General features: G+C 39.8%; 2 protein-coding genes across 2 annotated transcripts in view; both read left to right on the forward strand.

The window, feature by feature from the left end:
• Positions 1–630: 630 nt before the first annotated feature.
• btg3 (B-cell translocation gene 3) lies at positions 631–4,064 on the forward strand. The gene is made up of 5 exons (XM_042009238.1): positions 631–714; positions 1,460–1,666; positions 1,770–1,907; positions 2,095–2,272; positions 2,418–4,064. The coding sequence occupies exons 2-5, from the start codon at positions 1,494–1,496 to the stop codon at positions 2,619–2,621; spliced, it is 693 nt and encodes a 230-aa protein (XP_041865172.1). The 5' UTR covers positions 631–714; positions 1,460–1,493; the 3' UTR covers positions 2,622–4,064.
• Positions 4,065–4,714: 650 nt separating this feature from the next.
• Positions 4,715–25,373, forward strand: part of cxadr (CXADR Ig-like cell adhesion molecule) — a 40,856-nt gene continuing 20,197 nt past the window's right edge. Inside the window, exon 1 of the mRNA XM_042009152.1 lies at positions 4,715–4,911. Within this exon, the coding sequence (XP_041865086.1) occupies positions 4,860–4,911 (52 nt within the window). The 5' untranslated portion in view covers positions 4,715–4,859. The remainder of the gene's footprint in view (positions 4,912–25,373) is intronic.

A 25,373-nucleotide genomic window follows, 5' to 3' on the forward strand; every position in this document is an offset into this window, starting at 1 on the left:
CATGTGCATAAGAGCAGAAATACTAGGGCTGTAATTATTACAGATAGGTGCAGGGTTCCACCTTGTGGAACAAATGTGTCTGGAGCTTGAAGTTAATATTGTTATTGTTGCAGACATTTTTTTCACTGTTATGTTGGAAACGACACAAGAACATTATATTTGACACCATATTTTGATAAAGTTTACTACCAGTGTGGTGATTAAAAATTTTATTTTTTAATTGTTTTGATGTTATTAAATGTGAGCAGTGAATTAAATACTACCTTTTAATTGAATAGTATAGTTTAATTTATTTAAGCTTGGATCCTGTATTTCTGTTTCATAATTATTTAATTTCCCCTCGGGATGAATAAAGTCTATCTATCTATCTATCTATCTATCTATCTATCTATCTATCTATCTATCTATCTATCTATCTATCTATCTATCTATCTATCTATCTAATGAAATTTCACCTGGAACTGCAATCACTGTAACAGAAAAAAATCTTAACCAAATGACTCATACAATAATTAATTATTCATTTATTGATTGGCAAACACTTGGCCAATGAATGCGGAACTGAGGTTTTCGAAAACCAATGAAAATGCTGCAGAAGTGGGGTTTGTGGGCGTAATGGGCGGAGTCAGTGGGAGGGGCTCATGTTGTGTTTCCAACTTCTACTAGCTAGCTCTTCATTTTTAGCCCACGCGCGGAGGGGCATTTCAAGAAAAGGTGAGTTGAGTTACTTCAGGTATCTAGCCATTAACGTTTAAAATATTAATATGATCTGCAATTAGCTGTTTAACTATACTGTTTGAAAATTACAAACCCTAACTACGACATTTATTGACTTATGCTAGCACAGAACGCGAAGCTGTTAGCCATAACGTAGCATGTTAACTGCACGGCCATTGCTAAAATCTTTTCAAGATAAAACATATTTACATTTGTTTACATATAGATTGATTTACAACTGAAGCCACATTTACTACTTGAGCAAGGTTTAAACGGATTTAGGGGTGATTCAGGTGTTATGTTCCATTGGTTAGCCTTGCATGCTAACTTGCTAAATACAGCAGCTATTGTTATGGTGTCCGAATAAATGGAACTTGTGCGTCATAGCCCGCCTTCCTGAGTGTTTAGCCCCCAGACCGTTAAACGCAGTCATCAACGTATCACTTTGTCATAACAATATAAAGTGACTTTTCATCCCCGTTAATCCTAAACACGCTAATGTGCTTGTCAACACAAGGTCTTACCACGTGCATACACGCACACTAATGAAAACGTTTATAAATCCAAGTTATGAAGAGTGAGTGAAGGGTTTTGGTGTAGAAGATGCATAAGCTACTATAAAGTTATTAAATGTAGTTGCACTTGTAGTTTATGTGGGGATTATTATTAATATATTAATAATATTTGAGAAACTGTTTTGTTCATTGTGGATCCCGTCTGACCAAAGTTGATATTCTTTCAGAGGCTGACCTGGCGTAATGAAACACACCTGAAATATGAGGAGGGAGATTGCAGCAGTGGTATTTTTCCTGAAAAGGCTTGTGAAAAAAAGGGAGAAGTTGGAATCGCCTAAGATTGAGCTGTTTGTTGAGAGGCTGGCTGTTGCACTCCAGGAGAAGTTCAAGGGGCACTGGTATCCCGAAAACCCCAGCAAAGGCCAGGCATACAGGTGATATATTTTATATTTTGGGGTGTTGTTTTGCTACTTTTAATAAAGAGGCATGAGATGCCTGGAAACGCTTCAGTTGAGAACAGTCTTGTTTGCTTTTCAGGTGCATCCGAGTTAACGGATTCCACAGGCAGGATCCAGAGCTCTTCCGGGCCTGCTGGGAGAGTGGGGTGCAGTACAGTGACCTGGGGCTGCCTCATGAACTGACATTGTGGGTGGATCCAGGGGAGGTTTGTTGTAGGTAAGTCTTGATTCTACTTTTTTTCTTTCTAAGACTGAAGTTTAACGTTTTTGCAGTTAGTTTTAACAAATCATATGAAGAACGGATTTCTTAAAGTAATTAAAATATTGACATTTCAGATTTCCTTCTGCGTGTGCTTGACCCCAGAGAGTAAATAATGTTTTCCTCCATCTTTTCCAACTATCAGGTATGGAGAGCAAAACCCGTGCTTCTCAGTCGCTACTTTCAGTAGTAACGATGAGGATGACAAAGATGTTGCGAAGAAGGTGACCAGTGCTCTGGAAAGGGTGACGTCAGACTACCATTCAGGCTCTTCTTCTGACGAGGAGGGCGCACGCACTTCACCACTCACAATCCCCACCCAGGTACTGCATGACAGTTTTATGGTTCTTTTTTAGGTCAGGTTAGAAAAACACTACTGTTCTTTTTAGTTTTGCCCACTGGTAGTACTGAATTAATTTATGTGGCTTATGTCAGTCTTCTTTGTAATTTCACTTTTGTCTTTTTAAGATGATGAATCCAGCTGCTCCTTCCTGGCATCCCAAAAAAATGGTACCAGGCAACAGTCTCATCCTCCCACAGCCTCACTTTGGCTACCGACCTCGCAGCAGGGCCCCCCACTCCTTGAGGCACAATGTATGGATCCCTCCTGTCTATAAAGGAAAGCCTGGATACTGGGATGTGAACCACAATCCAGCACACTGCTACAATTAGGAATTATGGTGCTAACTGTTCACACTGGACATGTGATCAATGACCAATTTTTTTCTTTTTTAAACATGAATTTTTTATAACTTAATTTCTTCTGGCGAATTCTTTTTGCACTTTAGATCTTTTTTGTTATAGTTGAAATAAATCACATCTAGAAAATTGGTTATTGAAATTGGAATACTACATGTGTAATCTTGAAAGTTTTGTATTTTTACTACATAAGACCTTCATGTTTGCCACCTAATGTCCTTTGTGATGAAATGTTTTATTTATTCAGTGAAGAGTTTTCAGATGTATAGGCTTAAAGTTATGGAATTTTATTAAACATTTCCAAGCATCGTTTTAATGTTTTTAGTATTTAGCTCCCAACGTATTGTGGTTGACCTGTACTTATGTCATTTTGATAATATTTCCTAGTAGTAAATCATTTTACTGTTTAAATTAGTTTATAGCTAAATTTGAGCTGAATTTTAAACGGATGTGGGGAGATAAAAGGAGCGATGGAGAGTTCAAGTTGTTTTATGACAAAATCTGTAACTCCAGTCAAGTTATATAACATGCGTCTTGTTGGGTTGGGAATTTAATTTTATTCAGTTTTCTGGGTAGATACAGAAATACTTTTGTCTTTGAGGCTGGCTAGTTAACGTGGCATTTTTTAGTAAACAAAGTAAGATGCTTATAAAACAAGTTCTGGCATCTTCTGCATATTTTGTGGATGAAATCTGTGTTAGGTTTGAGAACGGGCTGCTGCTGGCTCAGATGGTTCATAAAAGCTGAGTTCGCAGAGGTTCTTGAAATCCATAAAAATGCTTAAGCTTTAATCTGTTTTCAAGATCTGAAAAGTGCTTAAATTTTAGATGTAATACTCGCAGCTTATTGTTTGGTTGTGTAGTAGTTTGCTGGAAGTTTTTGCTGCATAAATAAGCAAATAACCCAACTGTTTTGCAGAAAGCAGCACAGCTACACCCGCAGTGTGAAGTAGAGTTGTGTTAGTGGCCGTTTCTTTTATGATATCCAGTGGCCTGGTTTATTTTACTTTAATTTGTCTATTTTAGTTAATTCAAATATGTAAATAGCACTTGCACCAACTGAAGTTAGTGTTTTTAATTTTCAAAAAGCAATCATTGGCAGCACAATGTATTGTCCCATGTTATGTGTTCAGAAGTTCAGGATGAGCAGTACAGTGCAGGCAACTTTTTCTTGTTTGAATTTTAAGCAATTAAGGGCACTTATATGAAAAGAAGTTGATTTATTGTTTTATTAGAAAAGGCTAAAGGAGCTGATGGACTACCTTTTATCAGACTGGTTTGTTTTTGTATCTTTCACGTTTTCAAGAAATGATATATTGAAATGTAAGATTTGTCATAGATTAGATTGTATAGAATAAGTATTCTAAAAGGTAGATGTCACTTTATATAAAAAATAAATTTTGTCATGTTTACCTTACATTTGTCTGTAGCATGTTATAAAAAATCATATAACATCTGGTTTCATATAAAGTGAAATGACCAGAGTGTTGCTGCAGTGATGTGCTGGAAAATCTTTGAAATTTGCATTAACAATGCTCAGAAATACTTTATGTTGACTTGGGCGAAGGTGTAAGAGTCCTGTAAAGAATTTATTCTGCTGTTTGACAATGTTTTTATTCCAGCTGTGTGGCCTTGTTTAACAGGCATTCAGCTCTAATTCCTGTTAGTTTAGTCTGTTATGACTTTTCCTTAGTGAATGGCAATTTAATATCACCAGGGGAATAATAGAAATAACTCCTTGACTTGCTTAGTAATGGTGTTTGAAAACAGCAAGGCTATAACTGAAGTATAGAATCATTCAATTCTCTATTATGCTTCCATAAAGTCAGCCATGTTTTGTTGCCTAAATTTATGTCTCACTTAAATCAATTTGGACATGATGATATGCATCTAAACCGTGACTTAAATGTGAGAAAAACGTTCAAATGTTTTCCCTGAACTACACCAAAATTATTGCTTCCAGGTAACAGTGGTTAGTTACGCCAGCAGAGGGCGCCATTACACCTCACATAGACGCTTACAAGTATGTGTCACGTGACAGCCTGCGGCGCGCTCCGGCTGTGCACCTGCACAGAGAGCAGCGGAGGAAGAGGAGGGAGTGGAGTTTGGATGCTAAAGTGGAGCCGAGCTGGACTGCTGCTTTTCACTCGAAATCAACACAAGTTCTTCGAGCAAGTTTCTCTAAAGAAGTGGTGGAATAGCTAAAAGAAAAATGGAGCTCTCGGCAGCCCGGCTCAGCTTCCTGCTGTTGGACCTTTTGGCAGGTAAGTTTTCCAGCCCGCACGCGACGCCGAGCCACTTTGATTCTAATGAATTTTTCACCACAACGCCATCGAGCAGTCCCACGAAACGGTACCACAACATTATCCGCTGACGAGGCGTCTTACCTTTCTAAGCTACGATGCGGATAACTTCATGTCGTGTTTCCATTACTCTTAAGTTTATGATTAATAAATAACGTCAGATATTCACGAGACCAAATTTGAGAGCACTTTAAAGAAATGGCTCCGTAGGGAAAAAGTACCGATTAGTTAGCCTTTATCCTCGAAACAAGCGTAGCGGGTTTCACCTGAAACTGGAAAACTCGTTAAAAGTTTGTTCTCTTATTTATTAGATTTCTATTTACAACAAGAAAAATACACATTTAAAAAGTGCTTTATATAACTATTTTAAGTTTGTTATTGTTACTTTCAGAAGCCCTAATAAAGTTAGTTGATTCAGCTTTCCTCTGTCTGGGCTTTCCAGGTTTTTTAGAAGCAGTTTTAATCGTCAGACTGGATGTTAAAATACATTGAATTATATTTTAGGCGGCTACAGAAAATGGGATTAAGCTTCTGAATTCCAGAAACCTCCATCACCGTGTGATGTCTTTGGTTTATCGTCTGGTGGTTAAACACCGGCCTGATCCGCTTTTAAAGCCGCGGCTGCAGGACTTCATAGTGCTGCCTTTTCTGTCTGCCATCTGCCAGCAGGTTGAGCCTCTGTCTCCCCCAGCCTGAAATCCAGCATCACATCCATTTCAAGACCGTGGTGACAGATTTGTTAAGGTTTGCTGTTGTTGTTTAACACGTTTACACGAGACAGTGAAAAACTTATTTAAAGACGTCATTTTTACTGTAGTTGTTATTGTCTAAATCTCTGATTAGATTAGTAGTAACTTGATTAAACTTAAATATCAACAAAGTAAAATCTTCAAATCTAGTTTAGACAATTTTTAACTTTAAGCAGAACGTAATTTGTATTTTTTAACACACACATATATACATATATATATATATACATATATGTATATATGTGTGTGTGTGTGTATGTATATATATATATATATATATATATATGTGTGTGTGTGTATGTATGGTGACTTGCAATCATTATGAATGTATTTATATAATAAGCTGAGAACTGTTAGTGTAAGTGTAAATGCATGGTGTAATTTAATGAGGAGGGTGTGTCTAGTTGCTGGAATTTGCACTGAAACTGCAAGCACTTCCTCCCACTCTTAATGTGGGAAACATTAGCTGTGGGCTCGTCTTTTGGTATCAATCAGTGACATTCTTTATTAGTGAGTGAAATATTTCCAGACATCTGATGTGAAGCACAGTGGTCAGACTAATGAAATCAGTCTGAGACTGAATGTACGGATGAAGCGTTTGTTTAGGATCTTTGAGCTCATCGCTCCTGGTAAAAGTTAATGTTATTGAGTGTAATATAAGGCTTATGTAGTGCATTGTTTAGCCTTCTTTTGTCTCCTCATACACATTGTTGTGCACTAGTTTGTGCTCATTACCATCTAAATGGCAACAAGGTCTTGTTATTTGAACGCTGTTACACTTCAGCAGACAACAACAGTTACTGGGAGACTCATGACATTGTTTTAACTTGGTTTTGAAATACATGATGATGTGCAGACCTTCTTTCATGGTACAGTAACAACAAGGGTATTTCTACTCTAGTTTCACTGCCCCAATTTTCCATTTTATTTGTGTTTATTTCAGTTAAATAAATAAATAAAATCTTCTTTTCATGATATAATATATGCCACATCTGCAATGTAAATCCTGAAAGAAGCTGGAAAATAATTTTTTATGGAAATAATTTTTGGTGTAGTACATAAAATAATAATAAAATGTGTGGCTTTTGGTACATATTCTTCCATTTTTTGGCATATCTTAACTCATCCAGAATACTTATTTTTTCTAGTATTAAATACAGCCAATACTGATTTCCAGAGCAACAATATGGGGCTGTTTATGTCAAGTTTACACAACAACATTGACAAGTTTTGGCTTCTCGTTTCCGTGGTAGCAGTTTCAGGTGGAGGAAAACGATCTCCGGAGCTCACAAGGCAGATCCTGTCTGTGTGAACTGAATCTTTTGTGCAGATATGTCACATTTCTTTAACATGTCATTAATAAGTTTGTCCAAAAAGAAATAAAGCGCTTAATGTTTGTCGCTGGCCCAGTCTGGGATGTGTGCTCACTCCTCCAGTAATTTTAAGACCAAGAGCGAAGATGTTTAACCTCGGATGCAAGCAGCTACAAAAACCAGTTACCTGATAAACCTAAAACCAGAGGCCCTGGTAAGGACCTGGTTGCTTGGTTACCATTTGAAAACACACATATGTACAGGGAGTGTGCGTGTGTGTGCCTTACTTGCTTGAGAAAGCTACCCTCCCCCTTGCTACCCACTGCGTTAGGTCCTCTTTTACGGCACATAAAATACCGCTGTCATTCTGCATTAGATCTGTTGTATTTGTGTTGAATATCATGAACCAACAAATAATTTTGCAGTAACTCTTTTTGGAGGAATGACTGTTGCACCTCCCGCAGTTTTCAGGCTTTTGCCAGGCATTATGGCACATGAAGATGTTACCTGCAGCTATTGGGTGGAGGCACAAACAACTCCACCTAGGCCTTTGTCATTGGCCTCACGCAGGCGTTAATTACTGGAGGTCACGTTTACTTGTCATGACCCAGCAGTCTAATGCCACTGCTTGCCTCCTGTTGGCTGAGACATGTTGCTGCCACCGCTTCACCTCCATCCAGCCAAGTACCCTCTCCACTCAGAGCGCCTTGTCCTTGAGAATGAAACAGGGACGTGTAGAATCGGATTACACTCTAGGCACATTGCTCTGTCCTCCACAATCTCATGATGAGGACGACCGCCCATGAATATTCACATCCCCAGACATTAATATTTTAACGTGCCAGCCCTGTCCAAGCTGTGTGCCAAATCCTGTTCACCCACATGGAAGTGTGAAATGCAGATCCCACTTTTACCTCACCATATTACCTTACCTCTCCCTCTCTTCTCTACTCCATATCTGAATTACTGAATGAACAAATTACTGCCTTCTAGAGCATCAGTGAAATGATTAATAGCAGAGCTTGTTGCCGGGTCCGGTTAATGGTTGTGCAGCCACTTTGTATTCAGAGCTCATCTCTTTTTCACAGGTAGGGAGTAAAAATGGAATTCTAGGGCTGCTGCCAAAGCATTTTATGGAGAGATATATTGGCAAGATTCTACTTTAACCCCATGGTCATAAAGTCAGTGTTACATTGACAGATACTTCAGGTTTGTGTGTCTCATCTGTCAAACTCCTGTAATACTTGAGCCACAGTACCGACTGTACAGAAACCATGTCCGGTAAAATCTGACACAAATTAGTGACAGATAATTTTCTTAAAAAAATATTTTAACCTGTCAAGACCTTAAACTGTGTGTTAATGTGCCTGCATCCTTATTTAGATGGTGTTTCTTGCTGGTTAGTTTTTGCTGTGGATGTTGGAGCCATGATTTATGTGGCTGGAGTGCAGGCTTTTCCTGTTAGCTGGTTTGTTTTATCTCAGTGGGTGGAAACTATTAATTTCACAATGATGCAGGTACAAAAAGAAGCTGTTTAAGCAACGGAAACTAGTTAAAGTTCAGTGTTTCTAGGTCATTAATGGTACTATTGCACCACTTTCTCTGGTTCAAATTCTTTATTTTTAAACTAAATTACATCTGTGATGCATTCTGCATGGTTCATTAATACAGTTACTGATTTTTATTTATTTTTTGCCAGAGACATGTAGCTTTGGCCTTTATTTGAATTCAGTATTGAGTTTGTTGGCATAAGTCATTATTTTAGATCCTTTTACAGATTTCCTGCATTGCAATATTTCTCAAAATTCTCAGTAATTTAGATTCAAAATGACTGTTGTGTATAATTAATAGCTGATTTATAATAAGCAGTTTGTGGTTCCAGTTCTCCAGCTGGATGTAATTAAACTATAATAGAAGAAAAGGCTGTGCTAAGATGATGTATTTGAAAGATTTAAACAGAAAAATATTGGAAAACTAATGAATACGATGGAGCTGTAGCAGCTTGATCCTTGAAGACTTTGATGGTTTTTCTTTCCACCTGTTTTCAACCCACAAGTAAGGCGGCGTAAGTGTGAATGTGTAACGTTCGGTTTTTGCTGAATGAGGTAAAAATGATGTTTTTGATCCAAACTTCTTGGTGTTGTGATGTGTAATAAACACCGCCATCTTCATGGAGTGTTTAACATTTAAACATTTGCTTGGATTATTGCCGCTGTCGGAGATTTAATGAGTCGATAACAGTTTGAGAGGAAGTGCAGTTCTGGCACCTGTGAGAAGTTCAGCTCAACAGCAGGAATTGTTCAAATATAAGCAGAAAAGAGATGAAAGATGGGTCACAAGGATAAAAGAGGGACCGTCTTATCAGCTGAAACAAGGTCACAGCAGTGCTGATTTACCCTGCTCTCGTGAGTCCATCGGTCATCATCACTGTGTCGCAATGTGAGGGCGATAAACACCCCCTCCAGCACATTCATCACTTCGCCACTTCACGCCCGGCTCTGCAGCACCCACAACGCCCTCTGCTTCTAATGAGGAGTAATAGGCTCGGTGACCAATAAGCTCTACTCTGTGGTGATAAGACCTTTCATGTTGGTCATTTCTCAGACATCACCAGGATTGGCTTTTCCCTCTTTCTGTTAAAATGGACGGACTGTGTCAAGTCAGAAGATGAACAGACCCGAAGACGTAGTAACAGAGCTAGTAAATTAAGCTGCCATTGAGCTTGTTTTCCCCCTTCTGCCATTCAGTGTGCATCCAATGATTGACTGAATACTACTAGCCTGGACAAAAAGTCCATTTTATAGATTAATTTGAATTTACCATATATGACAATTTATTTTCATGAAAACCATGCTTTTGTTGTTTTTTATTCTCCCCCTCACCCTTCAGTATGCACAGCAAATGCTGTCTTTGGGCTTCCGTAGTTAGCAGCGGCTCAGCACCAGAACCTGAACGTTGTCCGTCTGAAAGCACTAACATATATACTGATAAGTGAGCCATCACCCACGGCTGGAACTTAGCTGCACATATAACCGCTGTGAGAAATGCTGCTCTCCACGAGATACAGAAGATGGCCTCAGCCCACAAATTCCCGTTAAGATCAGAGGAATCATTGTCCCGGTGGACCCTGTATGATGAGGATCCGGGTGGAAAGAGATCACAGATGCAGTCGGGTTGCATATCACTAAGATATGCAGCCATTTTATATGGTGGAAAAGCCCACTTTTATTGACAGAGATTTTATTTTTAGGCCATGTCGCCCTGCCCTAAACACTACCCTGTAATTAAAGTAGCATTTATTATCACCGTTTACAGCTGTGTTTTTAATGTAGTTCGACATAATATTTTTATCTGGTTATTGTAAAGCTTGTATGTAATTTTCTGGCCAGATTAAAACATCACTACAGAGACATTAGTAAGAATATTGTTATCCAGGGTGGAGGCTTACATTTGTTCCTGTACTGAGGTCCAACTCAATAGCGTCATAGAAATAATAAGAGAGGTTCAAACAAAACAAAGCAGTGTTTGAACAGATGTGTACTTTGTGACCTGATGAGTTGTGCACGGCTCTGTAGCTCATGGAGACTCAAAAGAAAACAAATCCTCACCTGCACATGCACTAACGCTACACCTGTGCCTGAGTCATGATTGTTCCAAAGGGGCAACACTGGGTAAAAACTGATTTAGTTTTTCTACAACAGTGGTTGTTTTTATGTAAATCCATGTACATTAAATCTTCAGCCATCATATAAATATGTAGTTATATATGGATGTGTGTATACATATCTATATATAGCTGAAAAAAAACACACACGGCAGAGAACCCATTTTATCAGCTACAAACACATAATTAGCTGCAATTTCTTTTGTTGCATCTATGGATTGCAAACAAAATTGTATTTTTGGACCAACAATGTGATTCTCAGAGAGCTGTTGGCCAAACACCTGCTATTTCCCAAAGGTATGCAGCGTCCTTAAAAAAGAGTTGAGAAAACTGGACAAAAAGTAGAATAAAGAAGGGATAGTTTTCTTTTTAGGCCTGTCGACAGCACATGAACAGCATCTGATAATCATGATGGTTTTTTCCATAAAAACAAGCTAAGAGCAAACAAAGGACCTTAAGAGGTTAATCTAGTTCTTGAGTTGATCCATCTGTTCATCATAAATAGCAACAGGTTTTAAGGAATGATCCCCCCCAGAGCCCGGTGCAGTAGGATGCATTCACACCAGGATAGTCCGCTGGACTCGGTACAGCTGGGAACGTGGTTCAGTTGGCGGTTTCAGCATTCTTCTGGACCAAGTCTGCATTCACCTTGCAAACCTTTTAAACAGGTACTCCCCTCCTCGCCGTGTTCAGCGCACATCAAGGATTATTAAAGTGTTTTTTGGTGGATTTGGTTCAATGCTGTGACAAGGCACTTAAAAACCCCAAATCGGCTTCATTCGCCCACATAATGCCACTTCGAATTTTTAATATGACTGATAAGTTAAAGCGAAAGGAAATTTTGCAATAACACAATAATTTTGACAATTTAATTTCTGCTTATATTTGAGCAATTTTGACAAAACTTAAAAGACCTATAAGGAGTGTTAATGTGATTTTACACGTTTATAATGTTGGGAAATTTATTAATGCATAATAATTGTAAAATTGTTATTTTTTGACAATAACCGTACCAAAAAATCTGTAATCGTGTCATTTCTACCCACAATGCCCTGCATTGAACCCTGCTTGGTGCTTCCTTTGTTTGGTTCACTCAAAGCAAACTGGGATTTTCACAACATTTTCCTCCCGTGATTTCGTGATCTCGCAGCTCCTGCTAGATGGACGGTACTCGCAGGCTCTCCACACCTGATACACTCCCGCTGTAGATTGCTGCGCCACGGAGGTCGGAACAAAACCGTGGTGCACACGCACCCAGTGTAAAGGAGGGGTTAGAAGGTTCAGGTGCATCAAATGATTAAATTACAGGTGTCTTGCACAGGATGTGTGTTGCAGTGTAATTGCTGTGGGAAGAAAAGCATACATGCAAATCTTGTCTCAATGCCAGCTGATAAACTCTTCCAGCTCTACTGTGACCACCAGTCATTTGACTACAGTTTTTTCATAAAATTGAGAAGCAGTTTCAGACGGTCATCACTACACAGTGTCCTGCAGTTTGTCTGGGGTGGGAGATTTGTTGAGATTTGTCTTTTGCTATTGGTTGTTTGAGTCGTCACACAGCGCTGCACCAAGTTTGAACTATTTTAGCTTCGTAGCAGAGCACACAGTCAGCATGTCTGACCTTGAGCTGCACATCGCAGGCTTGTTCTTGTGTTGCACAGCACACAGACATGAATGGGTCCGCAGGAAGCACAGCTCCCATCCATCTCATGGTAGGATTCCCAAGATATCGCTTCCTCACAGCAGCGTCAAGCCAGATATTAGAGATTGGAGTTTATGCTTGTGCAAAATGGGGGGGGGGGGGGGGGGGGGGCGAGGTCATATATTTGGGTATGAGAAGGTTTTTGTTTTTTATTCGCAAAAGCTGCCGTTTATGGAGATGAGCATTGTAAATTCGACTGTATATTAGATTATTATCAGCTTCTGTTCGGGCATTGTCTTACACAAACCTGCGTTGTTCGAAGATTATTAAGTTTTGTCCTCCAGCATTAACAGACGGCGAGGTGAATTTTGACAATGTGGGTGGGGGTAAAGCATCTGTTGAAGGAGCCATTTTTAGTAACAACATTACATGTAGTTGAGTGGTATGTAGTGTGGGTATGGTGAAAAAAACAAACAGGAATTGTGTGTTGAAAGTCTCATTCTTCATTTGTTCTCACTAGATTTTTCAGCCTTTGTTTCATATATTCCAGTTAGTCTTTGTCAGTCTGTTTGATGCTGTTGATGTTTATAGTTATGTTAATAACCTATGTCCAGATAAGAGGGGTTTCATATGGATAATGTCTATTTTCATGTGAATAATTCTGCTCTGAACCACTTTAAAACAGGATTACTCGTGTTTGTTGTTTATGGAATTAAATTAAAGCTTTTGTAGGCTGAATATTTTTGGAGCAGTAAAGGATCATGAAAAGAAAACTACAAAGAATTACCTCCAGAAAATCCTTCCGATTGTTATGTTTTTACCTTCATAATAAAAAACTTGTGCTGAATCTGTTTCTCCGTAGTTTTGTGTTTAAACGTTGTTGGTTTAGTCAGCAAACCAGGCATTATTTTGCCAAGCCAAGAGATTTTTTCCCAGATTAGTCTAAGTTAAGGCTACAACACTGTTGCTGTTCAGTCCTGATACTTTGAGCTTTCTTTACACTGTACTTGTGAAAATGCTTGTAATTTTCCTATTAAAATTTAATTTTTCATCAGTAAAAACAAGGTATTGTCCCTGACATTTCCACAGTTTTAAGCTGTTGTCAGAGGTATAAAAATCTAATCAAACTTTATTTATAAAGCACTTTCACATGCCAAGAGGTACCCAAAGTGCTACATAGGAATAACAATAATTCAAAAATAAAACGTAAAATAAGACAAAAGAGTAAAGATGGTGCAAAGCCTGGCCTAATTTTCTTGCTCTCTGGAGTTAAAGCCAATGCAAAAAAGACGAGTTTTTAAAAGCGATTTAAATATTAAAGAGGGAGACCGTTCCAAATGTTGGGAGCTGCTGAGGAAAAGACTGTCGTCACGAGTCGAGTCTGGGAGTCCAGAATATAAAACAGGGCTGTAACTTGCACTTTCTCAGCAGTTTTGTACAAACACCCAGTTACTGTCCTCTGCGCTGTCTGCACTGTAGCTGCCTCCTCCCCACCTTCCTCACCAGAATGAAACGCAACATAAATCCCATGTAAACATATTGAGGCTCAGATAGAGCAGAATTGTGTCTGTACGCATTATTTTTAACCCTCAAAAGGAGGACTGGACTGTCACACAAGAAGGAAGTGAGTGGATTTGTGAAACCAAGGATGCTGCAGGTTAGAAATCAGGGTCAGGTAGTTCAGGAGGAAGAGCAGTGGTCTTGCAACCAGAAGGAAGGTAGGTGCATCGCTTCCAGACTTCCTCTGACTACATGTCGAAGTGTCCTCGGGCAAGAAACCTAACCTATGAGTGTGTTTGTGAATGTGACAGGTAGTGTAAAGTGCATTGATTGGTCTAACTGACTGGAAAAGTGCTATATAAGTACAAGTCCATTTACCACCCCGACCCTCTGTTGAACAGCCTTTTCCCCACCTCTGAAGGCCTTAGTCCTATGGTCTCTTGGGTATTTGTTGGGTATATAGATATGATGACCGGCACATCTGCCACTGTTGGGTATAGAACAGGCACGGTGCCCAAACCATAGCATAGTCAGCTAGCCACAACAGACATTTAATTACTGTAGTGCATCTCCCCGCCATGCGAGGAAATCGGCAGCTGGCCCAGTTGCCCTCCAGAGAGATGAGATTGAACTGAAAATAGCCCTGTGACTTCCTGGTTTATGATGGTCAGAATGCACGTTACTACACAACTTTAATGACAAGTGCTGCTGTTTTAATAGGTGTGCACACAGGGGTAGCCAGGCTGTAGCTTTTCCTGGTAAGTTTCACAGGAACCAGCTGTTAAGTGTCTTAATGGATTCCATGTATAATTCATGGGCCCACACAGAGCTGTTTGGCTGACTGGCTTTCTCTGAGTGGCTAATAATTAGAAGAGGAGTAAATCCGCCACACAGCAACCATCTTCTCTCTCAAGGTGTACAGGAGCGCTGCGTTTTTATTTAATCCCTCTGAGACAAAACATCATTGTGACAAAAATAAAAAGTGATTCCTCTATGACAGCTAGAGGTAAAACACACCTCAGTGCTTGTTGTAAACAAATGACCTGTGAGTGTATAAAAAGATCGGCCTGCATTGGCACCTGGTGTTTTTCCAGCTTACACCACCCAGACAGCAGAGCTGTAAAAGAATGATGGTGATGGTTAGCCTGTTTTGATTTGCTTTCCACTTTAGATAATTCAAGTTGATGGATAATAGTTAACTCTGCATTGACAGCTATGTAATAGACGAGGGTTCAGGCTACTAAAGTATTTCAAATACTTCAGTGTGTATATCAGGGCTCTCGAGTGCGACCAAAAATTTGTTGAATGCAACTGTTTTTTCCGGGTCACCTAACAGGTCCAAGTAACTTTAATTATCTCTCTGAAGGTCTGTCTGCGTATTCTGTGTTTATTCCCCACCGTGGCAAAACAGCTAAGAGAAATGGTAGGTCTTAACCTCTGATTGGCTCTGATCCACCGTGTTGTGTGTTGGTTTAAATTCAACAACATCCGGTACAACGAAGAACGATACGAACGAGAATCGCGGGAGCAGCAATGGTTTGTAAAACGTGGATATTGCTCATATGTAGTTGTCATCTATTATCCTCATTAATTAAAAAGTTTTTCACTGTGTCTTCGCAACATGAAGATAAAGCTGGATGCGGGATGTGTTTTGACTGCTGCAGCTTTCTGTCTGCATGTCGTCACCTGCACTGACGCAGCTCAAGCTTCTCCCAGAAGCTCAGCGGTTTTAATGGTGGTTAACAGGTTATATAAAACTACACTACACGGCTCTACAATAGCCAACAGAAAATACAGAATGTGTTGTTAATAAAACCTACAACAATATTGGATCAAATTTAAACCGTTTTACCACCTAGAAATTCCTCCAGTGACGGTAGAGTCTGCTTGTTCAGCTGTGTGCGTTCTCGTGATGGACATGATGCTCTCGGCTTAACATTGGACCAGGAGACTTACTCCGGCTGCATACTCGGGCTGTATAGAAAACCAGAACAAAATAAATGAACGTAACCTTTTAATGCCCCCCAATATGGTCCGGGAAACACTGTAGAATAAGAGTCTGCTGCATATTTAAAACAAAAAAACAGAATAACAAAAACCCTGATGTTTCTGGCAGTTGGAGCAGCCAAAATCATGCTAAGTAATATAGCTAAAGAGGAGCTGCCTTTCACTAAATTCAAGTTCTACTAGATAAAAATGAAAAAGATTAAACATGAATCCAGAGGAGGGAAATTTGACAGAAGCCGCACAGCCTCATGAGCTTATTTCAAAGTCTGAAATGTTTAGTTTCATTAAGTTCTGCAAAGCTAGAACCTCATTAAAAAAGTCCAACTTAACATTCATGCTTAAAATAAAGACAAACATTTTAATAAACTTAATTATTGTTAACAATAATTTAAATAACCAATGTCTATGTGTAATCATCAAAAGATGATCATTAAAATTATTCAGATGAGCTGCTGAGAGCGATGCTTTAAATCGGGGTGCACCTAAATTGTTTGCTGGTGCACCCAAATTAAAAAGTGATGCAAATGCAATCAATGCAAAACGTTGGTCTGGAGCCCATCAGGGAGCCCTGTCCATAGAGGCCTCACAGTTGAAAGTCAGTGAACACAGATATTAAACTCCTAAAGCCCAGTACACACAATGATTTTTGGACTGGTTTTGTCCCGATTTTACCTCTTCCCAACCTCGGACGGCAAACGCCCGATCATTGTGAGATTTCCCTGTCCAGTAATTATTTGTTCTGTGGTGTGTTACGAGCCGATTTGTCCCGATAATCCGCTCCGAAACGGGTCGAAGCCGACAATCGGAAATATTGTACATGTTCAATATTTCAGAGCCGATTTCTGAGGAAAGCCGATGACTCGTGCATCGTGACTACCTGGATGGTGACGTGGTACGGAATGTAGCCAATCAGAGAGCGAGCTGGCTGGGGAGCAAGGAAGTAAATAAAGTCCGTGTTCACGCCGTCTCCAGTCTGTTATTTTTTTCAGTTCTGGCTTTTTCTGTTAACAATAGTCCCAAGACCTCTGTCATTTCCTCTTCCTATATATCCCCTTCCATGCTGGGTGACGTTTTTTGCTGGTTGTTTATATGGTTCTTCTTCTTCGTTTTTTGCTGGTTGTTTCTATGGTTCTTCTACGTTTTTTGCTGGTTGTTTCTATGGTTCTTCTATGTTTTTTGCTGGTTGTTTCTATGGTTCTTCTTCTACGTTTTTTGCTGGTTGTTTCTATGGTTCTTCTATGTTTTTTGCTGGTTGTTTCTATGGTTCTTCTTCTACGTTTTTTGCTGGTTGTTTCTATGGTTCTTCTACGTTTTTTGCTGGTTGTTTCTATGGTTCTTCTACGTTTTTTGCTGGTTGTTTCTATGGTTCTTCTATGTTTTTTGCTGGTTGTTTCTATGGTTCTTCTATGTTTTTTGCTGGTTGTTTCTATGGTTCTTCTACGTTTTTTGCTGGTTGTTTCTATGGTTCTTCTACGTTTTTTGCTGGTTGTTTCTATGGTTCTTCTTCTTCGTTTTTTGCTGGTTGTTTCTATGGTTCTTCTTCTTCGTTTTTTGCTGGTTGTTTCTATGGTTCTTCTACGTTTTTTGCTGGTTGTTTCTATGGTTCTTCTTCTACGTTTTTTGCCGGTTGTTTCTGTGGTTCTTCTTCTTCGTTTTTTGCTGGTTGTTTCTATGGTTCTTCTACGTTTTTTGCTGGTTGTTTCTATGGTTCTTCTACGTTTTTTGCTGGTTGTTTCTATGGTTCTTCTTCTATGTTTTTTGCTGGTTGTTTCTATGGTTCTTCTACGTGTTTTTGCTGGTTGTTTCTATGGTTCTTCTTCTACGTTTTTTGCTGGTTGTTTCTATGGTTCTTCTACGTTTTTTGCTGGTTGTTTCTATGGTTCTTCTACGTTTTTTGCTGGTTGTTTCTATGGTTCTTCTATGTTTTTTGCTGGTTGTTTCTATGGTTCTTCTTCTACGTTTTTTGCTGGTTGTTTCTATGGTTCTTCTTCTACGTTTTTTGCTGGTTGTTTCTATGGTTCTTCTTCTACGTTTTTTGCTGGTTGTTGCTATGGTTCCTTTATGTTTCGACGTTTGTCCGGCTTGGAGGACTAGATTGTAGATGAGTTGCGGGACAGCATCGTTGTGTGTGGTGTTTTCTGATTAGATTATCGGAAAACACCACACACAGTACGATCAAAACTGATTTTTTTATCTTCACGTGTGAGGTCTCGACCAGATAAAAAAAGTCTCATAAGATAAAAAAAATCTTTACGTGTGTAGCAGGCTAAAAAGCAACATGGTGAGTACATGTTATTAGAAACTAGTTTGAACTCATTTGCTTCATTTACTGTTATTACTGTTGCTCTGTTTGTAACACCAGTGGTTGAAAAGTCATTGCACAATGCCTCAAACACTTTCAGTGAGATTATCTGCTTGTCAGCCTGATCCAGCGTGTACTATAAGCAGTGTTTGGCTGACTGTCTAGACTACTTTAGGGTCAGACTTTTTTAGATGTCATTAGGGAGTTGGCTCGTACAGCAAGTTTCAGGCAAAAGCACTTGACCACAGGACCACACGTTCCACCTTGCAGAATCCTTGCTGCCAGGTTTCTGTTGATATCTTTTATTTTATTACCTCATGCTAGATAATAAAATACTGATATTGTCCAGAGATAAATTTTCCTTTCTAAGGGATGAAATGAGCAATGAACATTTAGGAAGGAACATTTAGTTGTAGCAGTGAATATTTTGATCATGCCACAGCCCTGCTTAGATGCTCTTTATTGTGTCTTTTCCTGCAGTTTATTGGTTGTGGTAGGCTTTTTAACATTCCTGTGCATGCTTCAGAACAAAGGAGTCACAGGAAAACAATGTAGCACATAATCAAGTGCAATTATGTCACATCGAAGTCATCGCTCTGTTTCTTTAAGTGCTGTTTTATGTTACTGCTGAAGCCAACTCAACATTTGAGGTGCCATTTCCAATTAAAAACAATCAAAGACGAAGCAGAGCGTGCTTTTAATGTGGAGCAGCCACAAGGAGCGCGGTGTGTTCGTCATCTTAGCTAGTGCTCGTTGCAAATGGGCATCAAGAATGTGAAAAATCAAGATCTCTTTTGGCTTTTAAGATTTCTGGGTTTTAGGAGGGTAATGAATCATAAACAGCCACAGTGGCCTCTTAACCAGACGTGAATTATTTTATAAATATTTTACAGCCAAGCCATCTTGTTTGGATGCACGGTAAACATACACAACCTGTTCCTCTTGTATTTTGGACAAGTTAAATGTTTTGATGGGTTCTTTTAGTATTAAATGCTTACTTTTTCCTGTTGCCACGGAAACGAAAGCAGTTGGTTAGAAATCTAAGATGTGCAACTCTCAGTTGGTTGTGCCCCTTTTTTTTAACAGATACTAAGTGGAAAATACCTCACCATTGAACATGTACAACAGTGTTGTATATTATGCAGCATTTGACAGAAAGCTCATGTCAGTTTGACATTTGGAGCCCTCTTTGTCAGAAACTGAAATAGATTATAAAAGAGGCGTGCACATTTGCTTATAACCTCAGCAGATATGCTCCTTACTTTTTGTGACAACTCTACCCCTCTGGGTGCAAAGAAGAACAGCTACTGCTCTTTGATTCTGAATCAATTTCATGCTCTGGAGTTCAGCATCATGTTGGAGTAACTTACATGTTGACATGAAAGGCTTGTAATGTTCTGTAAAAGAGCTTGCCTGCAGTTCATAGCAATAGGATCTTTAAGGTTCTTACTTGGAATGTTGAAATGGGTCTAATGAGCCCATCAGGGTAAGAAAAGACTATGCTGTGCTGTTGCAAGTTAACTCCTAGAATCTAAGCTTTGTGGCTTTAATGGGCTTACTGCATTTATCTCTGGTGTCCAGATTCCCTGCTTTTCTTTCAGTTTGACTAGCTTCATCTTATGCACAGTCAAAGAGCAAAACATGTAAATTAAATGCCATCTTACTATGTCATGAGCCAAATATGGAACAGCTTTTGTGTTTGATAACTCAACTAGTGCAGCAAAGTTATTTTTAACATTCCCGTTCGTGTCTTGTCTCTTAACGTTGTATGTCGACACACCCGGTCGTTTTGAGCTCGCTCCTCATGTTGAGACTGAGAGTGCGAGCTGGAGGCATGAATAAACCCAGCGGTCTTAGTTAAGCTATAACAACAACTGACAGTTTTTGCCTACAGCTTCCAACAGAGCTCTCCACTCAGGTGCATTTACCACACCTGGCTTCAAGAACCTCAGAGTGAAGAAGAAACTCGAGCCTTGAAATATTGTGTTTGTTTCACTGCCTGTGCAGAGTAATAAGGGAAAATAAAAAGGATTATCCATCTTGTTGTCTTTTAACAGCAGCCTTATCTCAATGTCCTGCTGTGGTGTCTCCGTCACACAGAGGACAGGAAGGGACTGTCTGTGTTGTTACGCTTCCACAAAGACCTCATTCTGCCTGCTCTCAGTACTTTGGACAGGATGAGCAGGGTTCAGAGAGGAAGCATGTTTTAAATGCATTTAAAAAGGAATTGATGTTTCAGCAGTTATTACAAAGTACTTTGTCAACATGTCACTTTTGCTTGTGTCCTCGGGCAGATTTCACCAGCAATCAGATTTTTTCAATGAAATACGCCATGTTGGACACATGGCGTATTGATGGCACCCTGTTGGCAAAGGATACAGAACTGAATTTTCAGCCAATGTCCAGAAGTCAACCATCATGCTGTGTCCTTCAGGCAGGAGGCCTAATTTTAGACCAGAACCTAGAGGAAACAGCATGAGCAAAGCAGACTCACTGACTGCCTCTTAGCCAGAACGGCTGGTAGCCATACATGCCTCTGCACAACATGAAAAATAGGTTACTGTTTAAATTTAACATAAGCAGAGGTGATGAATATGGGTGTCAGCGTTCCCCATTTTACAGAAAGCCAAAGTAACCCAGGTATTTAAAAAAAATTTAATCATTAAAGTAAGAGTAAAGCCTTTTTAAAAGATTTACACAATAAAAAGTTGTGTATAAGACAAATTCCTGTGTCTTAAAATCTAAGAACAAAAATGCTGGAGTCACCATGTTGGTGTAAGTGTGCATCTCACTGGATGCCAGAATTTGCGGAACTTGGATTGTGTTCTTGCAGAGGAAACAAGAGAAACTGGATTATTTTAGTGAAGAATGAAGCTGAAATGTGGCACCGCTGCAGACCTGCCAACATACTAGCAGAACCAGCAGCCAACCAGCAACCAGCTACGAGAACCAGAGTTTCTGGAGCAAGCAAAGCTGGTCAGTGGACGCTCTGGACTTATTTTGGGTGGCGCTGGACTGATGGTGTTCATGATGACGGCCAACACTTGGCTCATTGGTAACCACGTTTATAATCTTTTACCAGAGACAGCTGGGATTAACCGATGCACCCGTGTGCACAGGATGCACCGATGTGAAGCCTTGAGTTTCACAATTACTTATTCCAATGCTGCAAGTTGGCTGAAATGTTAAATATCTGCCATGTGTGTTTGGGATTTTACATCCAGTCACTTAAAGAAAGAGAAGCTCAAGCCTTCGCCATGTCTTTCATTTTAACTAGTCTCTGCTCCATCAGTTAGGTTGTTATCTGGAGACGCTGGAAACAGAAAGCACTGCTCATGTGATTTTAAGACCTAATTGTATTTGATTTGATTAATTGTTGTGGCTGAGTGGGTACGACAAACTCAGAATGGAAATTTGTTTTCCCTGTAACCAGACTTCAGGCACTATCGGGTTATAAAAATATACCTGATAAAATCGCTTTTTTATTGTTTATTTGAGAAGAAAAACAGAAATAATGAGAACTTTGGTCGGTCTGAAGGTTATTTCTAATAGTGGTCTGACTACGTTATAAAATATGCTGAGCTCCATCTGAAGCAACAAGGGAGGAAACCAGGAATTCACTTGGACCCAGATGTGTTTGAATTCTTGATATTTTACACTCTCCTGAGCTGCATGGATGGACTTCCTAATCCTTTTAGTGGCTTGGCAGTGATCCATTAGACTCTTGACGTCTGTAGGTGTTTTCCTAACATTCATTTTATCTACGCGGCTCTCAGCACCTTTAAGGCTGAATTAAACCACCTCAGCTGACTGGGCCGACACGATAAAGTTGTTGGTATTAGTGATTTGTTTCAGTTAGTATGAGGAGGAAGTTTATCACAGAGAAAAGCAAACCAGACTAAACTTTGTTCATTCTAAGAATTCCTACTGACCGTGGTTTAGTTAAACTTTCGTCCCTCCTCGCACCGAGGAGATAACGTCTTTGATCTCTGGAAATTCTGATACCGTGAGGCTGTTTTCTTTAAGAAGCCTCTGAGTTTTTGCCAGAGCAATTTATCTGTTTGGGGAGAAATGTTCTGTGATGGTTCACGCTTTGCTGATTCAAGCTGACTGCTTGAGTGTTCACCTTACTGACATAATCATTGCCTCAAGCAGCACAAATTCTCATTGTTTTCTGCATTTGTGAGATTTACAATGTTCCCACACAGTCCACTCAGTCTGAATGAAGTAGCTACACTAGTGTCTCCATGTCTGACCAGCAGAGTTGATCCCAGCTGGCATCCTGCCCTGGGGCCCAGGCAAAGGTTGGGGTGCCGACAGGAGCCTGCCTTGTATCAGACACTTTATTTGTTTTGGGGGCTGGGGGGTAGGATAGGTATTAGCATGGCTGCCTCCCTGTTGTTCATAGCAACTCCTGTGTCTTGAGAGAGAGACGCCCCGTGGCTATACCCCACTGAGACATGTGGTTTTCATTTTTCTGGTTCACAGTAAGCTGCTGTAAGCTTAGAAGGCAAATACTTGCATTTAATAGACGTTTCTTTTAACGGCCTTACCCAGTCCTCGTTTGTATTTTATTAAAAAAACATACTTAAAATGTTTTTGGCAATAAGCTGTTCAATCATATTTCTGTTAGTTTAACCGTGGCATACACTTTCTTAATTTACCAAAGGCTTATGATTGATTTTAAAAAGTTTGGAAGTGAAACCGCACAAAGAGTTCATGCTCTTATGAGGCTGTGGGATATTTCTGTTTAGCACCGTTTCTCTAGTCAGACACGATGCTTTCAGGTGTTCACTAATCACATGCAGAGAAAGGTTTTTATTTTTTTCCACTTGCAAAATGAGAACTTGATTTTCTAATTAATCTGCCGTCGTCTTTGACTGTTGAAAAAAAAACTCTTTCTGTACGACATCTTTATCAGCGTGTAGGCATTTTTATAGACATGGTATTTTTTCTGCTTGAAGCATCTTATATTTACTATCAGTTCTGTTTTATTCTCTTTTTTGCTTCCCCTGAGGATGTTATCAGAGACCTATCTGTGTGCTGCTCCGTGCATCCTGGCTATCTGCTTTACGGCATGACCAGCCCCCACATTGTCACCAGCTCACCCTGGGCTTCAACGAGTTCTCAAGGACAGAGGCCTTTTTTATACGTGTGTGTGTGTGTGTGTGTGTGTGTGTGTGTGTGTGTGTGTGTGTGTGTGTGTGTGTGTCCACAGGTCTCAGAGATACTACAAATGCTTTGCATTGTTATCATACTCTTCAGGGGGCTTCAGATAAATTAGCTCTGCTTTTCCAGGGATGGAGGAGGTAGAGGGAGGAAGGGATGTGTAATTAGAAAACTTTTATTGGTTTGAGTGGAGCTTCAGAACAATTCATGGTGGTAGAGACGTAAGACAAGGAGCAGCTGTTTCAATGCAGCGTTCGGCAGCTTATAAAATGCTAATTCGATCACTTTTACAAAGACATACTAATTCCAAGGCCAGTACTGCAGAATCCCTGTGATGAAGACTTAATCAACCATTATGGAATAAATTAGAGAAAATTTGTCCCTCTCCCTACTCGTTGCCGCTAGTTACTGCTTTCCTCCTGCTGGATTCAAGTTTTAGCTATATAAAAAGATTGCAAATGAATTAGTGTATTAAAATGTTTGCATTAATAAAATACTAGGCTAACTGGTAATCACAGGTATTTATAACTGAAGCAGTAAAATCAAAGTTACTGGACTTGTCACCAGTTGTAAGCTATGGACATTCACAGATGTTATTAATCGCATCCCTTACAGGCTTGTTTAAAGCTGTCAAATGCTCAGGCGGCCGTTCAAAGTGTCTGTCACTCATCACTCCTTCATAATTTAACGTTCAATTATGTCAAAACTGCCTTTAGGTCATCTGCGCCGCGATTTATGGCAGCTCTCTGTGGCAAGTGGAGCTTTCATGCTGCATTACAACACAATCAGTATGGTTGAACAATCGCAGCCCTCACTACACGTCATGAAGCACAGCCAGGCTGGCAATGAGCAGTTCCAACGAGAGCACTAAGGCCAGCATTCAGAGCCTCCTTTTAGAGCAGCAGCTAAGTTAAGATGGTATCCTCTGTTGTGCCTGAAATAATTGATGTTCCTCAGCTTGGTTGCAGGGATTGCCCTGCCTGTGTATGGTTGGGAGATCGTCTTGGTTCAGGAATGAACAAATTAAACAGGCTGCAGAATGATTGCAGTGAATCTATAATGTTCATGGCTCCATCACTAGAAAAAATAAGACTCTTTACAAGCTCACTGCTGTTTGTTTTTTTTCCCCTTTATTTGAACTTCATTTTATAATCATTGTTTTATTTGGTTTTTGAATGATGCATTTGTGGTATAATGAGAAAAAGATGGAAATTCATAACTGCCTGTTCTTTAATCTGCCATGCTCACTCGTTCATACATTTTCTTTGTTTTCATGTCAGCTGAAATGTGTAAAACTTGAATTAAATGGTGAACCACGGACATCACTGCTGCTGAACCTCGCATTAGACAAAATAAATAAGTGGATTAAAGAAATGCAAACCTGGGAGAAGGGTAAGCAGAAGCGAGTCCCAGTCAAACGTAATTTGCCTCTTTCACCTAGCCAAGCTTTTTTTGTCACTGTTGTTGCCTCCTGAGCCTGAAATAGCTGCCGGCTTTATCTCTCTGTGGTAGGAGTTGGCGTTCCAGGGTTCAGGAGAAGCTTATGATCTGCTGTGGTTCCTGCCAAGACTCCGAGGGTCTTGAGCTTGGGTCAGGAGAGGTTGGCTTGTCAAACTGTCTCCTGGTTTCAGGGTTTATTGCTGTCTGTTGATGCTACTCCCTGTAACATACAGCTTAGCCTTGTGTCTGTCTAGAAGACCTCTGACACAACACTTGAGTGTAAACTGTATCCAGGCTTTGAAATCTGTGTACAGAGAATCTAATCCTTCTTGGCTGCAGAGCAGTGCTGGACTGATAACTCATCCAGGCCACATATTTTACCGCTTATTCACCAAATATCCGTATCTGCACATTTCATTCCCTGATAAGGAAAATTAATTTGAAGTGTAGAAATTCCAAAGCAGGTTTGAGCTAATTTCATAACGGTGCTACAGTTCAACCCGGATTATGCCTGATGTTTCCGTCATTGCTCTGCTCATTGCAGTCTAATTCCTAAACGTAGATGCTGTTACTTAAAAATGATTTACGTTATTGGAATAACAACCGGAGTCACACGGGAAGCACGTCATTCATACAC

The sequence above is a fragment of the Melanotaenia boesemani genome, chromosome 15 (assembly GCF_017639745.1).
Source record: "Melanotaenia boesemani isolate fMelBoe1 chromosome 15, fMelBoe1.pri, whole genome shotgun sequence".
In the NCBI taxonomy this organism is placed as follows: domain Eukaryota; kingdom Metazoa; phylum Chordata; class Actinopteri; order Atheriniformes; family Melanotaeniidae; genus Melanotaenia; species Melanotaenia boesemani.